At 38.0% G+C, this 21,831-nt stretch overlaps 2 protein-coding genes across 5 annotated transcripts in view; one reads left to right on the plus strand and one right to left on the minus strand.

Annotated features, from left to right (window-relative positions):
- SHLD2 (shieldin complex subunit 2) overlaps positions 1 to 21,831 on the plus strand; it is a 105,247-nt gene that overhangs the window by 11,760 nt on the left and 71,656 nt on the right. The window lies entirely within an intron of this gene.
- Positions 5,482 to 14,949, minus strand: LOC116741386 (ubiquitin-like protein FUBI). Its single transcript, XM_032607757.1, has 2 exons — positions 14,945 to 14,949; positions 5,482 to 5,990 (listed from the first exon to the last, which is right to left on the minus strand). Exon 2 carries the CDS (start codon positions 5,972 to 5,974, stop codon positions 5,585 to 5,587), a length of 390 nt encoding a protein of 129 aa, XP_032463648.1. The 5' UTR covers positions 5,975 to 5,990; positions 14,945 to 14,949; the 3' UTR covers positions 5,482 to 5,584.

The following is a 21,831-nucleotide window of genomic DNA, read 5'->3' on the forward strand; positions in this document are numbered from 1 at the left end:
ACACACAAGATCCTTTTGTATTCTACTTAAAGTTGCATTACAGTTATAGATTCATATGGGAAGAATTGATATCTTACATTATTGAACCATAAAAGTATGAAGCACCTTCCATTATATTCAAACAGCCTCTATTGTTCTTCACAGTTTTTATAGGCTTTTATTCCTATGGACTTTATTTATTTTAATTTTTTTTTAAGTTTTTTTTTTTTTCCTGTGGACCATTTTTAAAGTCTTTATTGAATTTGTAACAATATTGCTTCTGTTTTATGTTTTGGTTTTTTGGCCATGAGGAATGTGGGATCTTAGCTCCCCGACCAGGGGATGAACCCATACCCCCTGCATAGGAAGGCATAGTCTTAACCACTGGACCACCAGGGAAGTCCCTATTTATTTTAATTTAAAAGAAACTTGTCTTGATTCTTTGCTGGATTTGTTTCTGTTTTGTGTTTCTGTTTTAAATGGCTTTAGCCTGGAGAAGGCACCCTATGAATTTACATAACTGTCTTTGTAAAACTCTGTAATTGCATTGTTCTTAAAATGGAAATAGGAACTTATTTATGGTCTTTTATTTGACTTTCATATCCAAATTAAAATGTGGGTGTCTACTTTAAATTTTTTTACTCCTTAATACTCAGATTTATTAGAAGATTTTAAGGTTTATTTTCTCTCTCACATTTTACTTAATTATTCATTCATTCATATAGAACTGTTTATTGAGCACCTCTTATTGACCAGAGTCTGCAGTGAACAAGACAGACAAGGACAGAGCTTGGGAAGTTAGATTGCAAGGAGTGCTAGAGAGGAAGTAACAGGGTGCTGTGCTGCTTTAGATAGGGTGGCCAGAGAGCCCTTTTCAAGGAAGAAACATTTACATTGAAACTAAAGGCTAAGTTGGAGCAACCTATATAAAGAGCTGTGGGTACAAGTGAAGGAAACAGCATGTGCAGAAGCCATGAGAGAGGAAAGACCTTGACATATTTTAGGAATGGACAGAAACCAGTGTGATTTTGGAGAGATAGATTATGTCGGCAAGGGCTTTACCTTTTCACTTTTTGTTCAGTGAGAAACCCAATTGCAAGTGTAACGGGCATAAATTTTGTAAACTACAAATTTGAATGTGCAAACATGTAACTTTCATTATTTCTCTATAACTAAAACTTCCTTAACTCTGGAGCTTCTTATTTCTACTGGGTAATAGAAAACAATCTTGCCAATTTAGGATACAGTCAGTACCTTCTGGTCTAATTTGTTAGTTAATTCCAGGTTTACTCAGACCCTTGGGTAAATAATCAGTCCTTTGGATAAATGTTCAGTTTTTTCACATCCCCCCCCCCTTTTTTTTTCTGGGGTGGAAGGTATTCATAAAGAAGCCTTATAATATTTTCTGGCATTGAGGAAGTGGCCTCTCATCTTGGTGCCATCCTCTGCCCTTGGCCACTACTAGGTTGTACCTTGTACTGGCTTAATCTTGAGTGGCCCTGTCTGCTCTGCTGCATCTGAGGCTGATGTCCCTGATGCTTCCATGGCCTCTGGTCAGCGGGTCTGTGTGTGCTGGGTCCTCCTTAAACCCAGGCTCTTTTGGGCCCACTGACCCAAGGCAAACTCCTTAATGGTTTCCACGTTTTGCTGGCATGCTTGGGACTCTGAGGTAGCTTTTCAGGAGTGTGGTCTGGGCATGTCATTGGTATTGCTCCCCTACTACATTGAGGTAGTGTTAGTTGCAAGCTTTTGCTAAAAGGCTTGCGGTTCCCTGGACCATAACTTGGGAAGGGGAGACATAATTATCTTGTATTCTTGGCCCTTCCCCACAAACATACTGGAGATCTTTCTCACCCTTCCTCACCCTGAGACTTAGCCCCAGATGAGACAGAAGGTAAGAATTTTGAACTTGTATCTAAACTATTTCTAATTCCTCTTTCTTTCTGCACTCCTCTCCCAGGTTTTTATGTCCTCTAAATTGCTGGGGAAGAATTGCATTTACGTCACCACCTGCTACTTCCTCTGTGCTGTAGTTTACAGTATAAACTCTGCCAGCAGAGTTTTCTTGCCGTGGGGTGTGATGTTTAAAGCCATGCTTTTAGAATTTAAAAAGCTCTTTTTACTCTTAAGCCTTCAGATACTGCCATTGAAATCCTTATCTTTCAAGAATTATGGTTTCAGTGGATTAAGGAGCTAACTGTAAGAGTCGAAGCTGTAAAAATCTTAGAAAAAATGTAGGTATAAATATTTATGATCTTAGACTAGGCAGCAGTTCCTTAAATAGGACACCAAAAGCACAAATAGCCAAAGAAAAAATAGATACGTTGGACTTGGTCAAAATTGAAAACTTTTGTGTATCAAAGGATATTATCAAGATAGTGAAATATCCAGGTACCAGTATCTTTTCATAGAGTAAAAGGGTCCAGAACTCCGGATAGAATTTTCAGCTGGAGATGTAAATTTTGTCATCATCAGTGAGTAGGTAATGTAAATACAGTCATCCTGGGGTGGATGTTAGAAGAGCAAAGAGAGGAGCCCTGGGGGAGTGTCAGAATCTAAGGGCTGAGTAGAGAAAGGAAGGAAGGATCTGAGAGGTTGAAATATGAGTACGAATTACCATAAAAGCTTCCCCAGCTCGATTTTAAGTTTCTTGAGGACTAAGACCATCATGTTCATCATTTTATCCACAGTTCTTACCATAAAGTAGGTTTTCAGTAAATGTCATTAAATGAAGACGGAGAATTTTTAAGAAAAGAGTGGTCAGCAGTGTCAAATGTAGAAAACAGGTCAGCTACTATAACGACAGAGCAGCAAGTAGCTGATTGATCATCTTCTATAGAACAGTTTCAGTGGAATCTCCATGGTAGAGATAAACGCCAGGTTGCTGAGAACTAGAGTGAATAGTTGTGAGAGAGTGGAAGCAGTAAGTGCAGGCATTCTTTTCAAAAAGCTTGTAGAGATACAGGATCATAGGTAGAGGGCATATTCTATCAAGATGAGAGAAAGTTCAGCATGTTTATGTGCTAAACAGAAAGAATCAGGAGGAACAGAGAAGCTGATGATACAGGAAGAAGGAGGTATGTGAGATTGATTGAACATTGTCCTTAAGAGTAGAGGGAACAGAGTGAGGATACTAGGTTTCAGTAGGAATAGGAATATTGTTTCCATTGAAGTAGGAATAAAGAAAGGATGGTGCAGATGGAGAAAAGTGTTTGGGTGGTAGGTGAGGAATTTGGGGTATCAGCACACTTGATGAATTTTTCAGTGAAGTGGGGGGATCACCTCATCAGCTGAGATTATAGAGGATGGTGATGGTGATTTTAGGGGAGAGTTTGAGGGGAAAGGGAGAATTTCATTGAGATAAATGAGAGGGCTAACTGAATGGGATTACTTAAAGGAATTGTAATAATTTTTCATGGCTCTGGTATATATAGTTTTGTGATGATTTTCCCCCCCTCTCTCAGGCCTCACCAGCCTGAGGGGCTGAGCAGACAAGTTGAACAACTGGATTGATTTTGGTTTGAGTTTTACAGGCCAGTGTGGCAGACAGAGTAAGGATGCAAGAAATGACAGTAGTTAGAGCATTTCAAGTTCTGGGCCATTGAGTCTAGGCTCAGTAGTGAACAAATGAAACCAGAAAGTAGCTGCTGGGATATGAAGTGGTCAAGACTGGATATTGGATTTTAAGATTAAATAGGAGCAGTTGCTGGTTATGACTGAATGCAACATCTGGCTATGGATGGGTTTCTGAAGTGGAGAGAAAGTGAAGGTTCCTGGAGTTGAGATAAGGGAACTGTAGAGCTAGAATTTTACAGGAGTCAGCTACACAGGAAATGAGTTGCTCAGACTGGTGGCAGAGCAAGGGGTGGAAAGATTTTGAACCAGGTTCCAAAGCCTTTAGTGAATGTGGGAGAGTGACCAAGACACCAGTGGATGACAAGGAGAGAGAGGTAGCAACAGATGACTTAAACCTCAAAAGACGTACCTTTATCTGAGGGTAAAGAACTGTGATGGTGAACAAGGCATAACTTCCATGCTTCACGTTTGCTGAGTGGGAGAGAATAGCTCGCACCCAGATTAGTTTAGAGAGCAAGACTGCTGGCAACCAATTTAAATTGGTTGGGGTTTAGGGAATTTGTTTGCAGTGAAACAGTGTAAAGGGCTATCAGGAAGTATAGCTATTGGAGGGTGTGTGATGGTCGAAGAGAGAGACAGTACAGAGCAGAAATTAGATCAGAGTGCAGCAGGAAAGAGGGATTAATCGTAGGGGCTTACATTTTGGTTGATTATAAGAATATGGTGATTTTAGCTAATCTCAAAATTTTTATTAATTTTGTGGGAAAAATGCGTTGATGCTGACAGAGGTTCTGGGTTATGCACAAAGCTAGATGAGTTCATTGTTTTCAGGTCTACTTGGCAGTGTTGAGCTGTCTGTGGCCTTTGCTCAGCATGTCATAAAGAACCCTAGCATGGGGCTGTTCTCTTTTTGGCAAGGCTTAGCCCTGGGAAAGGAGGAAGGCAGGGGTGGAAGCGATTGGTGCTCACTTGATTTTTTGGCCTTGACAAACTTGTCTCTAAGGGGTGGGCATATGGGTAGAGGTAACCCTGAGTCCATATTGGGTCTTGAGAAATCATTAGGTCTTCAGGCCTTTGCACAGCAGACGCCAGGTTAAGAGGGAGTGTAAAACTTTCTGAGTCACAAAAGGAGGGAATGGCAATATAAATAGTTCTTGATCTCTTTAAAGGCATGTAAATTTAGTAATATTGCAGCAATAGTTTAGCCATATTTGTTATAAAGTATAACCTGAAATACTACATGTTAAATGTGTTTTTTGTTTTTTTTTTTTTTTTTTTTTTTTGGCCAGACCGTGCAGCTTTCAGGATCTTAGTTCCTGCACCAGGGGTTGAACCTAGGCCACAGCAGTGAAAATAACAAGTCCTAACGGATGGACGGCCAGGGAATTCCCTAAATGTCTATTTTTGGACATTTAGAAAATGTATCAATTGATAAAGTTACAAAATAATATTCTGAGACTTTTACCTCTCCCAATATGCCTTAAAACCAAAGATTACACTACATTAATATTTGGCATATTTTAAATGTGCTTTCAGACTTCCTCAAGTCACAAAATACTTAGAATCATGATGCATTGTGTTTTGGCAGAACCCTAAGAAATACTGATGTGTGTGATTTCATTGTACAAACTAAGAACAATTTTGCTAGCAGGTAATATGACTTCGTTGTATGTTTAACCATTTCTGCCTCTCACAAAACGATAAATAACCTTTGAAAGAAATCACATTTCATACTTTTCCCGTCTTTGACCACTAGGCCAGTTTGCTTTGTTTTGTCATCGAGTAGAACTTTAGCTCAGAAGGCAAGTGGTATCAAGTAAGAGTTAAGCAAAATTGACATACTCCATAAAAAAAACTTGGAAAATGTAGAGAAGTAGGAAGAAGGGTCACCTATGGCTCAAATCAACCATAGTTGACATTTGGGTGTTTGTTTATTTATTAATTTATTTTTTGTTTCTTGGTTTTTTTGGGGTTTTTTTTTGGATTGGGCTAAGTGGCTTTATTAGAGAAAGCCAAGATTACAAAGGACTTAACAGTTGGCATTGGGGCCCTTCTTCTTGCTAAAAGTGGGCACAACATTGACAAAGCACTGGTTGTACTGCATACGCTTCTTGGCCCGGCCCATTTTCTTTTTCTCTTGTTTGGCCACCTTGGGAATCTGACCTCTTACTTTCCTGGCACGGGTCAGGGAACCATGGACTTTACCTCCAAACATGCGGCTGGCTACTTCCAGAGTGATCGGAGTGCTCACAGCCTCCACCCCACACTGGCCCAGGGTAGCCTCATCCTGCAGGAGCAGGACCTGATCTTCTGGAGTGAGGCCCTCCAACGAGGCTACGTGAGCCTTGATCTGGGCGACTGTCACCTGGCCGGTCACCTGGAGAGTGTGTAGCTCCTGGGCGCAGACAAACAGCTGCATGTTGGCAACTGAACAGCTTTACCACTGCCGCTAACGTGAAGATGGAGTTGAGAAAGGAAGGAATGAGGATGTGCACGTCCTCTCCACCTGCTGTTGTCATGTCACTGGGTGTATTTTCATTTTTTTTATTTATTTTTTTTTAAGTTAATTAATTTATTTTTGGCTGCATTGGGTCTTCATTGTTGCCTTCGGGCTTTCCCTAGTTGTTGCGAGCGGGGACTACTCATCATTGCAGTGTGCGGGCTTCTCATTGCGGTGGCTTCTCTTGTTGCAGAGCATGGGCTCTAGGCTCACGGGCTTCAGTAGTTGTGGCACGAGGGCTCAGTATTGTGGCTCGCGGGCTCTAGAGCGCAGGCTCAGTAGTTGTGGTGCACGGGCTTAGTTGCTCTGCGGCATGTGGGATCTTCCTGGACTAGGGTTTGAACCTGTGTCCCCTGCATTGGCAGGCGGATTCTTAACCATTGTGCCGCTAGGGAAGCCCTTGGCGTATTTTTAGTTTTAGTTTTTGTCTTAAATTTTGATTACTTGGTGTTTTGTTGGCTTGTTTTAGAAAATTATGCTTATACTACAAAAATAAACTAGTAACTTGCTTTTTCACATAGCATTATTCATAATCTTTCAAATATAATTTGTAATGACTATGTAATGCAAGTAATGTACCACTCTTTGTTTAATCCTTCCACTAAAATTAGACTTATTTATTTATTTATGGCTGCACCACTCAGCTTGCGGGATCTTAGTTCCTGGACCAGAGATGGAACCTGGGCCCTCAGCAGTGAGAGCTCTGAGTCCTAACCACTGGACCACCAGGGAATTCCCTAGACTTCTTTAGTATTTCTAATTTTCCACAATATTAAACAGTGAGGCAATATGTGTATTTAAGGTTTTATCTTGTATTCTTATTTATTTCCATAGTATAGATTCTTGGAGATTTGATTTGTTTGATCAAAGGTTGTAAGCATTTCTGAAGATCCTGACACATACTGCTTAGAAAAAATTCTAAATGGAAGGGTAGCATGATCAGCATTCTGGTAATGACTGTAAATTTGCCAAATGGGCACAATAAATACCAAACGGAAAACACGCCATCATTTGAATATTGACTTCTATACAACAGACATGAGACTTAAATAGATGTATCTTGATAACGGAAACTATTCATGTCCTTATTCAAATGATTGCAGGCTGGGTGATGATGAATAGGTTCCACATAGTATCTTGGATAATTGAATGACTACTGTGATGAGATGTGATCACTTGAAGCCACTGAAGGCTATGAGAATGGAAAATAAAACAATGCTCTATTCTACTACATGTATAGGTTCCAGGCACTGAACCCATGTGCTGGAATCTGTAAGGAGATATTACTGGCTTATTAAGGATGCAACTCAGGAATAGCCAAGTGGAAGAGATGTGTAGGGCAAGGTATGGGGGAAGGGGTGTGGAGCTTCCCATGCCTTCTTCCACATGCCACCCTTCCTGCACCTCCATGTGTTCACCAACTGGGAAGTACTAAACTTGTATTTTTTTTAAACATTTAATTTTAGTGATGGAATTCTTTATTGTTTCTCATAGTGTTTTTTGTTTGTTTTGTTTTGATTTTAAAAGACATTAATCAGTCTTGAGGGATGATCTGTGGAAAAGTGGGTTCTATCATATAAGTTTGGGAAACTGCATACTAGGTATATCCCTTGACTCCTTGGAGATTCATGATGAGCATCAACTTTTATCAGGTTAATAAAGGCTCAGGGAAATGATGTTACTACTAATAATTTAACATTTATCAGGCACTTATTATTTTAAGGCTCTGTTCTAAGAACCCCAGATTTTTTTTTTAAAAACATCTTTATTGGAGTATAATTGCTTTACAAAGGTGTGTTAGTTTCTGCTTTATAACAAAGTGAATCAGCTATACATATATCCCCATATCTCAACCCCAGATGTTTTAATCTTTCTAATTTTTACAACAAATCTGTCTTTGCAATTGTCTCCTTTTTTTTTTTTTTTTTAACAGGTGGGAAACCTGAGACCCAGAGTAGTGAAATAACATGTTCCAAATCTCATGGCTAGGCCAGGAGGTGGAAGAGCAGGGATTGAAACCCAGATAGTCTGACTTCCGTGGGCTCCGGGCACTATGTTGTACTGCTTGTAACCAGCAAAGAAACTGGTTTAGTGTTAAGTCCGGCATTTCTCAAACTTGTTTGACTGTGGAAACTCATTATCTTTCAATATTTTTATAGGGATTAGTCTTCCATGAAGTTAACTGTGAAAAATGCTGCTTCGAGCCAGCCTACGCTGGTGATCTGCAGTCTTTCAAAAAGTGTTGCTTTAGAATAGAACTATTTTTTTTTAACTTGGTTCTCTTTTGATAATATTAAATGTATACTTATTTATTTGTTACTTTTTTTCTACTCAAAAGCCTAATATTTTGACTTGAAGGTATTTTATATTCTCTTTCACAGTCACCGTCATAGGAATTTTTAAAAGGGCAACATCACTCTTTAGTACTTTTGAGGTACTAAAACAGTTCATAATCCAAATCATTACTTTACTCTGCTTTCTTTGCTCTAATATTATCATAAAGTTTTAAAAATAAATTAAGAAACTGACAGGTATTTAGTGCCATGGAGCATTATAATAATTGACATCAGAGTTTGAACCTTGGCTCTGCCTTTTTATTAGCTATGTAATCTTTTTTTTTTTTTTTTTTTTGCGGTACGCGGGCCTCTCACTGTTGTGGCCTCTCCCGTTGCAGAGTACAGGCTCTGGACACGCAGGCTCAGTGGCCATGGCTCACGGGCCCAGCTGCTCCGCAGCATGTGGGGTCTTCCTGGACCAGGGCACGAACCGGTGTCCCCTGCATCGGCAAGCGGATTCTCAACCACTGCACCACCAGGGAAACCCTTAGTTATGTAATCTTAGAAAAGGTACTTCATTTCTCAAAACTTCTGTTTCTTCCTCTAAAAGGTTAAGGTGGCTGTGAGAATTAAAAGTAGTATCTGGCACATAGAAGGGTCACAGTAAATGTTAATTACCCTTCTTTTTTTCTTTTCTTAAGTTATCTCGATTCTATATACCATTAATGATTATGAAAATAGTTGGAAAAGAAAAATCAGTTTTAAATTTGAACTGTCTCAACATTATGCTGATATCAGCTACATTTCTGATAAAGTGATGTTGTCATGATACAGGTTGTATGGGAGTTAAAACCAGTTTCCTTCTGGCTTTCCAACTGGCATAATAAGCAAAACCTGACTAGGCAAACATAGACCTATTTATTAGATCACTTATTATTAATGTTAAACTAGCTTTGGTGCTGACTTTTCCTGTTCTTTTTGAAATTTCACTGTTGTCATTTAAAATCTGACCTTCAAAAGCTTTGTAAAATGCTTAATGGTTTAAATTATCCTTCAGAACATAAGAAGTATATTTTCCAAAGTGGTGTTCTCTGTCTAGCAATATGGTCAAAATCATGCAGGAGGACAGAACTGCTTATATTTTCACATTATCTGTTGGAGGCTTATTCAGTTTTTATGGCAATCAACTTCTGGCTTTAGGGACAGTACTTAACATGTATAACCAAAGCATGAATAATCATTTAAAACAAAGCTACTAAAAGAAAAATCTATGGGGATTTTTCAATTTCACAATGATTTACTGCCTAAGCAAAAAGAAGATGGGTTTCGTTTGAGCTGTATGTGGGAGATCTCTAATATTCTATTCTAAGTGCCTCGTATAGCCCTGGTACATAGTAAACACCCTCAGTAAATATTTACTGACTGACTGAATTTGGTTTCTAATCCCAACTATGTGCCTTGCAACTTCTGTAACCTTGGACCTTCTTGCACCTTCTAAACTTCAGTTTCTTATGTAAAAAAGGAGGCATCAATATTTACTTCCCAGTATTGTTGTAACAATTAAGTATTCATGCATTAAAATAGCCAGTCCAGCACATGGCACATAGTAGGCAAACAGTGCACTGCATGTTTCCCCAGGCACATCACTTCATTCTTCCGTAATGTTCTTTTCAAGCACTCTTTTTCTTTCTCATTACCTAAACATTTAGAAGCTGTATTAAAGAGATAAGATGAATGTTTGCCAATTAAATTGAAATTATATTCCTTTGTAGCCCACACTTGGAATGTTTTAGCAAAAATGATTGTATGTCTGACAGACCTTGGTTTGAATCCTGGCTTTGCAGTGTACTAGTGTTGTGAACTTAGGGAAGTACTTAACCTCTCTGTAAGGTATTGTGAGCAGAAATGAGTTAAATATATAAAGCCTCTATTTCCATTGCCTGGTTCGCATAGGCCCCAAATAGATGTTATTATTTTAAGTTGAAACTGTTATTTCATATCATAATTTACATAATTAATTCATGTAGATTGAGAGCCTACTCTATTCAAATGCCATTAAGAGCAAGCAGGAAGATTGTGAATGGACATTGGGCAAATTATTATGTAGGCGACTGAATTTTACCTTGCCTAGAATCAGGTTCAGCAGAAGTGGTATTTTCTGTTATATTTGAGGTAAAATAAATTAATGGGCTATTATTGCATTTGGCATGGCCTTTTTTTTTTTTGGATGTTGCTTTTCTGTATTGAATATCAAAATTTAAAAAAATGAATGTCAGAGATAGCTTCATGAGGGCTAAAGCAGACCAGGTAAATTTTGCTGTCTAAAAACTTTTTCGGGGGACTTCCCTGGTAGTCCAGTGGTAAAGAATCTGCCATACAATGCAGGGAATGTGGTTTGATCCCTGGTCAGGGAACTAAGATCCCACATGCCACGGGACAACTAAGCCCGCGCGCCACAACTTCTGAGCTAGCACGCCACAACTTCTGAGCTAGTGCATCTCAACTAGAGAGCCTGTGTGCCGCAAACTACAGAGCCCACGTGCCCTGAAGCCTGCGCACCACAACTAGAGAAGAAGAGAAAAAAAAAAAAAAGAAGAAGAAAAAAACTCTCATGCCACAACTAGGGAGAAGCCCACACACCGCAACAAAGATCCCGTGTGCCGCAACTAAGACCCAACACAGCCAAGAATAAAGTAAATAAATCTTAAATAAATAAATAAATAATAAATAAAAAGTATTTTGGGACTTCCCTGGTGGCGCAGTGGTTAAGAATCCATCTGCCAGTGCAGGGGACACGGGTTCAAGCCCTGGTCTTGGGAGATCCCACATGCTGCGGAGCAACTAACCCCCTGAGCCACAACTACTGAGCCCACATGCCACAACTACTGAAGCCCATGCACCTAGAGCTTGTGCTCCACAACAAGAGAAGCCACCACAATGAGAAGCCCACTCACCACAAGAAAGGGTAGCCCCCACTCGCCACAACTAGAGAAAGTCCGCACACAGCAATGAAGACCCAGTGCAGCCAATAAAAAAATAAATAAATAAATAAATAAATAAATAAATAAAATAAAAGGTTTTTCATCTTTTGCTGATCTTCTTCATTAGAAATAAACATGTTCCTCTCCTGTACTAAAATTCAACATAGCGATATTGGTAAGCCAAATTTAATAAAACATTCTGCCTATTTTAAAACTCACTTGACTTGTTTAGATATTATATAAAATTGATTCCTACCTTGGCAGACTAAGCATTGCAAAGCTGGCAATAAAAGACTTTTATGCGAATTCCTGACAAATAGAAAAGCTTAAGGGTGGTATTGGGCATTATAGAAAAAGGTTTATTTCTGAAAATGTTTCTAGGGACTTCCCTGGTCGTCCAGTGGCTAAGACTCCATGCTCCCAACGCAGGGGGCCCAGGTTCGATCCCTGGTCAAGGAACTAGATCCCACATACCCAACTAAGAATTTGTATGCCACAACTAAAGATCCCGTATGCCACAGCTAAAGATCCTGTATGCGGCAACAAAGATCCCGCACAAGGCGTGGAAGATCCTGCATGCCACAACTAAGACCTGGCACAACCAAAATAAATAAATATATAAATAAAAATGTTTCTAATGTCCATATCAAATTAACAATAAGATTTTTAAAGAAATACCAAAATAATCATCATTTATTTTGGAAGTTAACTTTCTCTGATAAGACGTTAACATCTGTTTTTGGTTTTGTAGGGTTTTTTTCATTAATTAAAGTATAATTCACATAGCACAAAAGTTTCAGTGGCTTTGACTATAATCAGTGTTGTGCAACCATCACCATTATCTAGTTCCAGAACTTTTTCATCGCCCTCAAAGGAAACCCCTCTTAAGTTTTCCCCCTTCTCCTATCCCCTGGCAGCCATATCTCTGTTTATATTTCTATGGAGTTGCCTATTCTGAGTAATTTATATAAATAGAATCATACGATATATTGCCTTATGTGTCTGGTTCCTTTAGTGTAGCATGTTTTCAGAGTGTACCTGTGATGTGGCATATCAGTACTTTGTAGCTCTTCTGAGCTGAATAATATTCCGTTGTGAGGATATACCACATTTGGTTCATGCATTCATCAGTTGATGGATGTTTGGGTTATTTCCACTTTTTGACTGATAGGAATGATGCTGCTATGAGCATTCATTTACAGGTTTTTGTGGACGTATGTTTTCAATTCTCCTTGGTGTATACCTAGGACGTAATTACTGGGTTATATGATATCACTATGTTTAACTTTTTGAGGAACTGTCAAACAGTTTTTCCGAAGCAGCTGCATCATGTTATGTAGTTTTTAGTGTTATTTAAGACACTTGGAAGAAATGAGAAAAAAGTTTATGAAAATGTTAACCTAAGCATGTTAGTACTCATGAGAGTCATTCTGGCAAGCCAGGTGGAAGTCTCAATTTGCCTCATTTGCTTTTCAGAATGAAAACATTAAAATATAAACCTACACTATAGAAGTAGTGTGAGTTTTATTCTCTCTTGTTCCTTCACCCACCCACTTCTAAAAGTTTGGAAATGCTTGGAATTAATGCTGTTTACTTTCACCTAAGGATAGGTGTCTAAAAGTGACATATTAAGTTTCCTGCTTTGCTTTTCCTTAATGAGTTTCATATTTTATTATACAGTTTACTAAAGCAGAGAAACTGATCTGGTCTTTCTACAGAAAACATTCTTAATCAAAATTCAACATAAAAAACAATTAAAAATTAAAAGTAGATTTAATTGCTTATGTTTAAATTTTCTTGGATATAAAAATATTTTTCAAAAATACCACATAAAGACCTTACTTAAAAATCTTTGTGTAAAAAATGTTGTGTTAATGTAGTGGATTGCTTTAGAGATGCTTTTGTCTCCTCTGCTGATGATGCTATCCTTGTCTCTTGTTCTCACTAGTCATTATCAACTATTCAAACAAACTCCTAACAAATATTTATACAACCTTCATAAATTTACATGAAATGAAATCATTATAAAGAAATAAAGTATATTGGTTTCATTGGGGAAATAGACTTTCAAAGCAGAAAGGGTATTTATGGAGTAATTTCTAATGGTAGATTGGAGCTTACGTTCTTTTCATACTTTTCTCATTTAAGGTGACAATCTACATGAATTTTATGTTTGGAAGAAGAAATGTGATTATCAGTCATTCCATAAAGCTTGATGTGAACCCTGGCTCTCTAGGATAAATTAATCTTTACTCCTTTAAGGATGTATCATAGAGATTGAGTTGTTTTTTTGAGTAATGAAAAATTAAGGGGGTTCTTTTTTAGGTAAACTCAGGTTTGTTTCTTGGTTTTTTTTTTTTTTTGCGGTACGCAGGCCTCTCACTGTTGTGGCCTCTCCCGTTGCAGAGCACAGGCTCCGGACGCGCAGGCTCAGCAGCCATGGCTCACAAGCCTAGCCGCTCTGCGGCATGTGGGATCTTCCTGGGCCGGGGCATGAACCCATGTCCCCTGCATCGGCAGGCGGACTCTCAATCGCTACGCCACCAGGGAAGCCCTAAACTCAGGTTTTAAACTATGGAAGTCAGCTTTGCAATGTGGACGTCGAATTCATTGTTTACTAAATTCTGTAATGTTAACCTATAATTTTCAGTTGTTTTGCAGTTATTTTTGTTCTTAACATAATTTATGTTATTGGGTTGGGTAATTTTATCTACTTTCATTTCTGGAATGTCTAAGTATAGGTAGTTGGCATTTGAACTAGAGAAATGTTGGATTTTAAACAGAATTTCTCTCTGAATATTGAATCTTGGTTTTTTTTTTTTGGCCATGCCGCACCTGGCATCCAGGATCTTAGTTCCCTGACCAGGGATTGAACCTGTTCCCCCTGCAGTGGAAGCATGGAGTCTTAACCACTGGACCGCCAGGGAAGTCCCTGAGTATTGACTCTTTTAATAAGTGTTTTTTATTACATTTTTTGGTCCATTGTATTAATTTTTCAGTTGATAACCTTTGGTACTGACTAGAGGTAGTATAGAAACTGCTTTCTACCTCAAAAAATTTTTTAAATAAGTTTTAGATTAAAAAATCGACCTCAGAAAATTAAAAATAGAATTACTGTGTGATTCAGCAATTCCACTTTGGGGAACATATTCTAAAGAAGTGAAATCTCTGTCTTGAAGTGATATCTGCACCCCCATGTTCATTGTAGCATTATTTATAATAGCCAAGACATGGAAATAACCTAGGTGTTCATTGATGGCTGAATGGATAAAGAAAATGTGGTGTATGGGACTTCCCTGTGGTGAAGTGGTTAAGAATCCGCCTGCCAATGCAGGGTACACGGGTTTGAGCCCTGGTCTGGGAAGATCCCACATGCCGTGGAGCAACTAAGCCCGTGCACCACTACTGAGCCGGCGCTCTAGACCCTGAGAAACACAACTACTGAAACCTGTGCTCTGGAGCCTGCAAGCTACAACTACTGACCCCATGTGCCACAACTACTGAGCCTGCGTTCTAGAGCCTGTGAGCCACAACTACTGAGGCCCGCGCACCTAGAGCCTGTGCTCTGCAACAAGAGAAGCCACCACAATGAGAAGCCCACGTGCCACAATGAGAAGCCCACGCGCCACAACGAAGAGCAGACCCCACTTGATGCAACTAGAGAAAGCCCATGCGCAGCAACAAAGACCCAACACAGCCAAAAATAAATAAATAAATAACTTAATTAATTACAAAAAAAGAAAAAATACTGACTTGGACCTGGGAGGCCAAATCATTTTAAAAAAAAAGAAAATGTGGTGTGTATATATACAATGGGGTATTATTCAACCATAAAAATAAGGAAATCCTGCCATTTGCAACAACATGGATGGACCTCAAGGGCATTATGCTAAGTAAAGTAAGCCAGACCAAGAAAGACAAATACTTTATGATATCACTTAAATGTGGAATCTAAAAAAAACTGAAGGCACAGAAACAGAACAGATTGGTGGTTGTCAGAGGGGTGGGCCTGGGGAGATAGGGGAAGGTGCTCAAAAGGTACAGATGTCAGTTATAAGATAAATAAGTTCTGGAGATGTAATGTGCAGCATGGTGACTATAGTTAACAGTACTACATTAAATATTTAAAAATTGCGAACAGAGTAAATCTTAAGCGTTCTCATCACAAGAAAAACAATTTATAACTATGTGAGGTGATGGTTGTTAACTTATTGTGGTAATCATTTTGTAATATATTCATATATCAAATTATTATACCCTATACCTTAAACTAATGCAATGTTATATGTCAATTATATCTCAATAAAACTGGGGGGGGGAATCCTCCCAGATAAAATATTGATGGCTGCAATTTTTATATAAGATATTGGTGAAGGGAAAGAAGCAGGGAATTTTGGAGGTCAAGTTTTATATTATGAAATCCAACTTAGTGATTTATACATACTTCAAAACAGTAGGAGTGATCTGTGACCAAAATGTGATTTCTAGGAGAAATGACTATTATGTAGATGGAGTATCTGCCCAGGCTTTATTGTTCTTGGTGTTCAAACTCTGATCTTGTTGCCAAGATAAAGGAAAATGTTCCTTCAATTGCAAATTGTAGTGTATTTCTCCATAAAAAGAGTACAGTTCAAATAGTACTCTTAATTCTAGTTATTCATTTGTTAAATAAATATTTTAAGCTTCTAATAGAAGTCAGGTACTCTGTTACATACTGTTTATGTTTACAAAGATTCAAAGATGAATAAAACAAAGTGTGGGACAACTCTTAAGTAACTATTTTTTTGCTAGTTGTTAGAGCACAAGAGATTGAAAGCCACCTAACATGGTTATATTTATTCTTTTCTTTTTTCCACGGTTCTTAGGTATGTGTGGATTAAATTGGCCTTTATTTCTTGCCCAGGATCTGAACTTTATTTCATACTTTTTTCCTTTGGAAAAATGTTTCTCAGGTTTTATAACAAAGTAGAACTGAACTTGGAGAGCACAATCTGCATAAGTTGGAGACTTTATCTCTTTAGAAGTGGAAAAATGCTGGTCTCAGCATTATTGAGTTAATGTATAGTTAGGACCAAGTTTTCAGTTCTAATTGCTGACTTACTTAGTGAGTGAATGATTGATCATAATCAACTAAGAAGTGTAAGATAAAGCCTGGTATCCTGAGTAGTTTTTCAGGTGCAGTCAGTTCTTCAGAATGATAAGCATCTTTAGAGACAGCCTTCATTAATTGTTTTCTGTTTCTCTTGGGTCATCAGACAGTTTATCTTCTTCCCCCCACAGTGCCCCCCACCCTTTTTGGAGATATGGGAAAGGGTTAGAGGCCTTGATGTTTGAATAGACAAGGTAAGCATTCAAATAAACTTTTCAGTATCATTGTGACAATTAAGTTGAATGATTTGAAATAAAAAATAATTTCAGTTATTTAAAAAGAGTTAAAGTATTAACTGTGTTAATATTTATTTCTAACACTGCTGTAAGCACTTTATGTTCGTTATTGGGTTGAAGCCTCATTACAGTCTTGGGAGAGGGATACTGTTGCACACTATAGACGGGGGAACTGAAGCACAGAAACCTAGGGATTTCTGCTCTTGACGTCACGCATTTGACAAGAGTTATGATAGCACAGGCGTAATGTTGCTTTTTTCTTGCCCTTTTCCACCCATCAAATGCATTCGTTTGTGTTGTTTTCTATTTTGCAGGACAATTTTGTTAGACTTCTTGGTTTCCAGAGGTCACATTTAGTTGCCAAGATGGTTTTATGTCCTTGGGAAATCCTTAAGTACCCTATTTCCTTATCTTCCATATTTTTCTTCTTCAGAGTTATACAGTTTAATGAGCCAAGTAGTTTGTCAGGGATTGTCCAGACAGACAGTACTTCTTGGTCCCCACCTTCACTTCCCTTTCTCAGAGGCAACCACTCTCAGCTCCTAGCTGTTTTGTGTTTACCTGTGATTTTTCAAGTAATGTATTTGATGCTTTCAGTTTGGGACATAACTTGTTTATATGGCTTTTTGTGTCCTTATCACTAACTCAACTCAAAATTTGCTACCAGTTGCCCAAATTTCCTGTTTTCTTTCACATAATTTATTCTGTCAATGTCGTCATCTCAGAGAAGTCCCTCCAGAGTAACGTGCTCCAGTCTGGAGTGGTTTCCATTTTCTCATAGTGCCCAGCTATCATTCTAGGCATTTCCTTTTCTTCTGTGTTGGATCTTCTGTTTCTTCTGTTCTATGTCTTCCTCTTTCTTGGTTTACTCCCACAATTTGCTGAAGAAAGGGTGAATGGGAGGCAAATTATTTGATATGTTGCATTTCTGAAAATGCCTTTATTTCCCTCTTAACCTTGATAAATAATTTGGCCTGAGTATAACATTCAGATTGGGAATCAATGCTGTTGTAAAGTTCTTAGAACAGGTTAAGTGGTACTGTCATTCTTTGTTATCCCGGGGGAGTGGTTCCAGGACCTCCCTTGGATACCAAAATCCTCAGATTTCTCAAGTCCATTATGTAAAATGGCACAGTATTTGTATGTAACCTATGCACATCCTCCTGTATACTTTAAGTCATCTCTAGATTATTTATAATACCTAATACAAGGTAAATGCTATGTAAATCGTTGTGAATACAATGTAAATGCTATGTTAATAGTTGCTGGCATGCAACAAATTTAAGTTTTGCTTTTTGGAACTTTCTGGGTTTTTTTTTTTTTTTTTTGATCTGCAGTTGGTTGAGTCTGCAGATATGGAACCCATGTATATGGCAGGCTGGCTGTATGTTATTTGAAGACTGTGTAAAGTTAAAGACGTAAATTGACAATCCTATAGCGATGGCTAAAAAACCAGTACAAAGCACAAATGAAACAAATAGTAGTGCCATTAAGCACTGTTTGGAGGGAAACATTGCATTAAATTCTTATATTAGGAAAGAAGAAAGCTCTCAAATCAATGGTCTAAACCAGAGATCAGCAAACTTCAGCTTGTAGGCCACATCCAGCCCATTACCTGTTTCTGTGTGGCTTGTGACCTAGAATGGTCTATATGTAATAAAATGGCTGAAAAAGAATCAAAAGGAGACTAATATTTTGTGACATGTGAAAGTAGGAAAATCAAATTTCGGTGACCGTAAAGTTTTATTGGAACATAGCCATGCTCATTTGTTTATGTATTGTCCATGGCTGCTTTCTTGCTACATCCACAGTGTACAGTAATTGTAACAGACTGTATGACCTGCAAAGCATAAAATACTTACTTTGTGACCTGTTGTAGAAAACATTTGCCAACCTTAGCTATGGATCCTAAAGATTTTAAAGCAGTAATATGGATATATATTTCTCTTTCATCACCTTTATTCAACATTGAACTAGTGGTCCTAGAAAGTGTAATAAGTCAAGAAAAAGAACATAAGTAAGCATAAAAATTAGAAAAGAAGTAAAACTGTTATTTACATATGACATGATTGTGTACATGGAAAACCCTATGGAATCTACAAAAAACAATTTTAATAAGTGAATTTAGCAAAATCACTATATGAAAATAATTTGTAGTTCTCAACATTAGCAATGAACTATTTGAAAACTGAAATAAAAACTGTTATTTCTGATAGCATAAAACAAAGTAAATACCTGTGAATAAATCTAACTAAGGATATGCTCTCAACACTGAAAAGGTAGAAACATTGCTAATGTAAGTTTAAAAAAAACCCAGATAAATGGTGATATTCCATATTCACGGATTGGAAGACTCAACATTATTAAGATGGAATTCTCTCTAAATTGACTGATAGATTCAATTCAGTCTTCTTTAACATCCTAGTAGGCTTTGTTTGAAGAAATAGATAAGACAATTCTATAAACTTACCAAGATGTAAAGGTCTAAGAATAGCCAAAATAATTTTGAAAAAGACAGTTGGAGGACTTTTGTTTACTGATGTCAGGATTTTCCACAGAGCTACAGTGATCAAGACAGTGTAGTGTTGGCATACGGATAGACATTTAGATCAGTGATACATGATAGAGATCTCAGAAATAGACTCATACATTTTCCCACCAAAGTGCCAAGTCAGTCCAATGGGAGAAAGAAAGACAAATGTTGCTCTAACTTGATATCTATATGGAAAACAATGAACTATCACCTCAACTCATTCCATACACAGAAACTAATTTGCAGTGGATCATATATCTAAAATGCAAAAGCAAAAACGATACAATTTCTGTATCATCTCTCACTTCATAACAAATTTCCCAATACTTCCTGGCTTAAAGTAACAAATATTTATTATGTTACAGTTAATCTGTGTCAGGAATACAGGAGGAATTTAGCTAGGTAGTTCTAGCACAGAGTCTCTCATCCAGTTGTAGCCAAGATTTTAGCAAGAATGTAATCATCTGAAGGCTTGTCTGGGGCTGGAGAATCCCCTTCTAAGATGGCTTATGTCCCACGGCTATTGGCTAGAGGCCTCAGCTCTTCACTGGCTATTGGCTGGAGACTCAGTTCTTCACCACATGAGCCTATTCTTAGGGCTGTTTGAGTGCCCTCATAACATGGCAGCTGACTTCCCTCAGAGTAAGTGATCAAAGAGGGAGCACAAGGAGGAAGTGGCATTGCCTTTTATGACAAAGTCTTGGGAGTCACATACCATCACTTCCACCATATTCTACTCATTACTCCAGCCCATGTTTAAGGGTAGAGGAATTAAGCCTTACCTCCTGAAGGGAGGAGTATCAAATAATTTGTGGACATATTTTTAAAATGTCAAAGCTTCTAGAAGAAAAAAAAAGAGAATATCCCTATGACTTTGGAGTATTCAGATATTTATTGGATAAGATCCTAAAAGAAAAAAGATACATAAAAGAAAAAAAATTGATAAATTGGACCTCAACTAATGTAACATTACTGCCTTTTACAAGATAACACTAAGGGACTTCCCTGGTGGTCCAGTGGCTAAGGCTCCACACTTCCAATGCAGGGGGCCCAAGTTTGATCCCTGGTCAGGGAACTAGATCCCACATGCCACAACTAAGAGTTCTCATGCCACAACTAAAGATCCCCCATGCCACAACTAAGACCCGGCACAGCCAAATAAATAAATAAATATTTTAAAAAGTAATAAAAGATACCACTAAGAAAAAGAGTAGGTAAGTCCAGAGTAGGGAAAAAAAATTTCCAGCATATCTATCTGTCAAAGGACTTATATCTAGGGTATGTAAAGAAGTGCAATAACTCAATAGTAAAATGAGGAAAAGAGGAATAACCCAGTAACAGACTTCCCCAAAGAGGATATACTAATGACCAATAAGCACTTGCAAAGGTAGTCAACAACACTTAGTCAACAGGGAAATAATGCAAAGTAAATTCATAATAAGATATTGTCTCACACACTCTAGAGTGGCTAAAAAGAGAAAGGCTGAAGATACTAAATGTTGGGCATGATGTGATGCAACTGGAACTCATCCATTGCTCATGGGTGTGCCAGATAGTATAGCTACTTTGGAGAGACGTTTGGCATTTTCTACTGAAGTTAAACATATATACATCCTATGCTTTAACATTCTACCCCTATATATTTAATGAAGAAAAATGAAAACATATTTCCTCAAAATTATGAATTCAAGAATGTTCATAGCAGTCTTATTCATAAAAGCCCCAAACTGGAAACAACTGAAATGTCCATGTACAGGAAAATGGATAAACAACTTGTGGTGTATTTTGTGTGTGTGTGTGGTGTATTCACAGTACCCAACACCTGATACACCCAACAACACAGGTGAATCTCAAAACCATTGTGTTAAGTGAAAGGAACTAGACATAAATGAGCATATACTGTATTGTTTATATGAAGTTCAAGAAAAGACAAAACTATTCTGTAGTGATAGAAATCAGAAGATAATTATAGGTTGGGAAGGGAAGGAAGCTGTTTAGAAAAAGACATGAAAGAACTTCCTGAGATCATGGGAATGTTCTGTATTTTGTTTTGGGTGATGGTTACATGGGTGTAGACCATTGTCAATAGTCATCGAACAGAACTGTTAAGACCTGTGCCTATTATTGAATGTTTAATTATACTTCAAATTTTAAAAATAGTAAACAAGAGTCTAGGGGAAGAACGTTTAAGGCTGAGGGAACAGCTAGTGCACATAGATGCTGAGGTATACCTTGGGGTATTTAAGGTGAAAGGAAGAAAGTGGTTTAGGTCAGGCAAGTAGGTCTGTCATCTATGGTTTGTTACATTTACTCTGTATATTTTAACTTGCTAAGCAACAGGTTTTTATTTTTATTTATTTATTTATTTGGCTATGTTGTGGCATGTGGGATCTTAGTTCCTTGACCAGGGATCGAACCCATGCCCCCTGCAGTGGAAGCGCGGAGTACTAACCACTGGACCACCAGGGAATTCCCAGCAACAGGTTTTTAAATTTGAATATTTAATGTCTAGGAAATTTATCATCCCATTGCCAGATGACTAAAGAGAGGGAGAGAGAGGGAGAGGGAGGGAGGGAGGGAGAGAGAGAGAAAATTTGTCAG

The sequence above is a fragment of the Phocoena sinus genome, chromosome 16 (genome assembly GCF_008692025.1).
Source record: "Phocoena sinus isolate mPhoSin1 chromosome 16, mPhoSin1.pri, whole genome shotgun sequence".
In the NCBI taxonomy this organism is placed as follows: Eukaryota; Metazoa; Chordata; class Mammalia; order Artiodactyla; family Phocoenidae; genus Phocoena; species Phocoena sinus.

Excerpts from the sequence above, each read along its gene's own strand:
- LOC116741386 (XM_032607757.1), bottom strand. The coding sequence starts at position 5,974 with ATGCAGCTGTTTGTCTGCGCCCAGGAGCTACACACTCTCCAGGTGACC.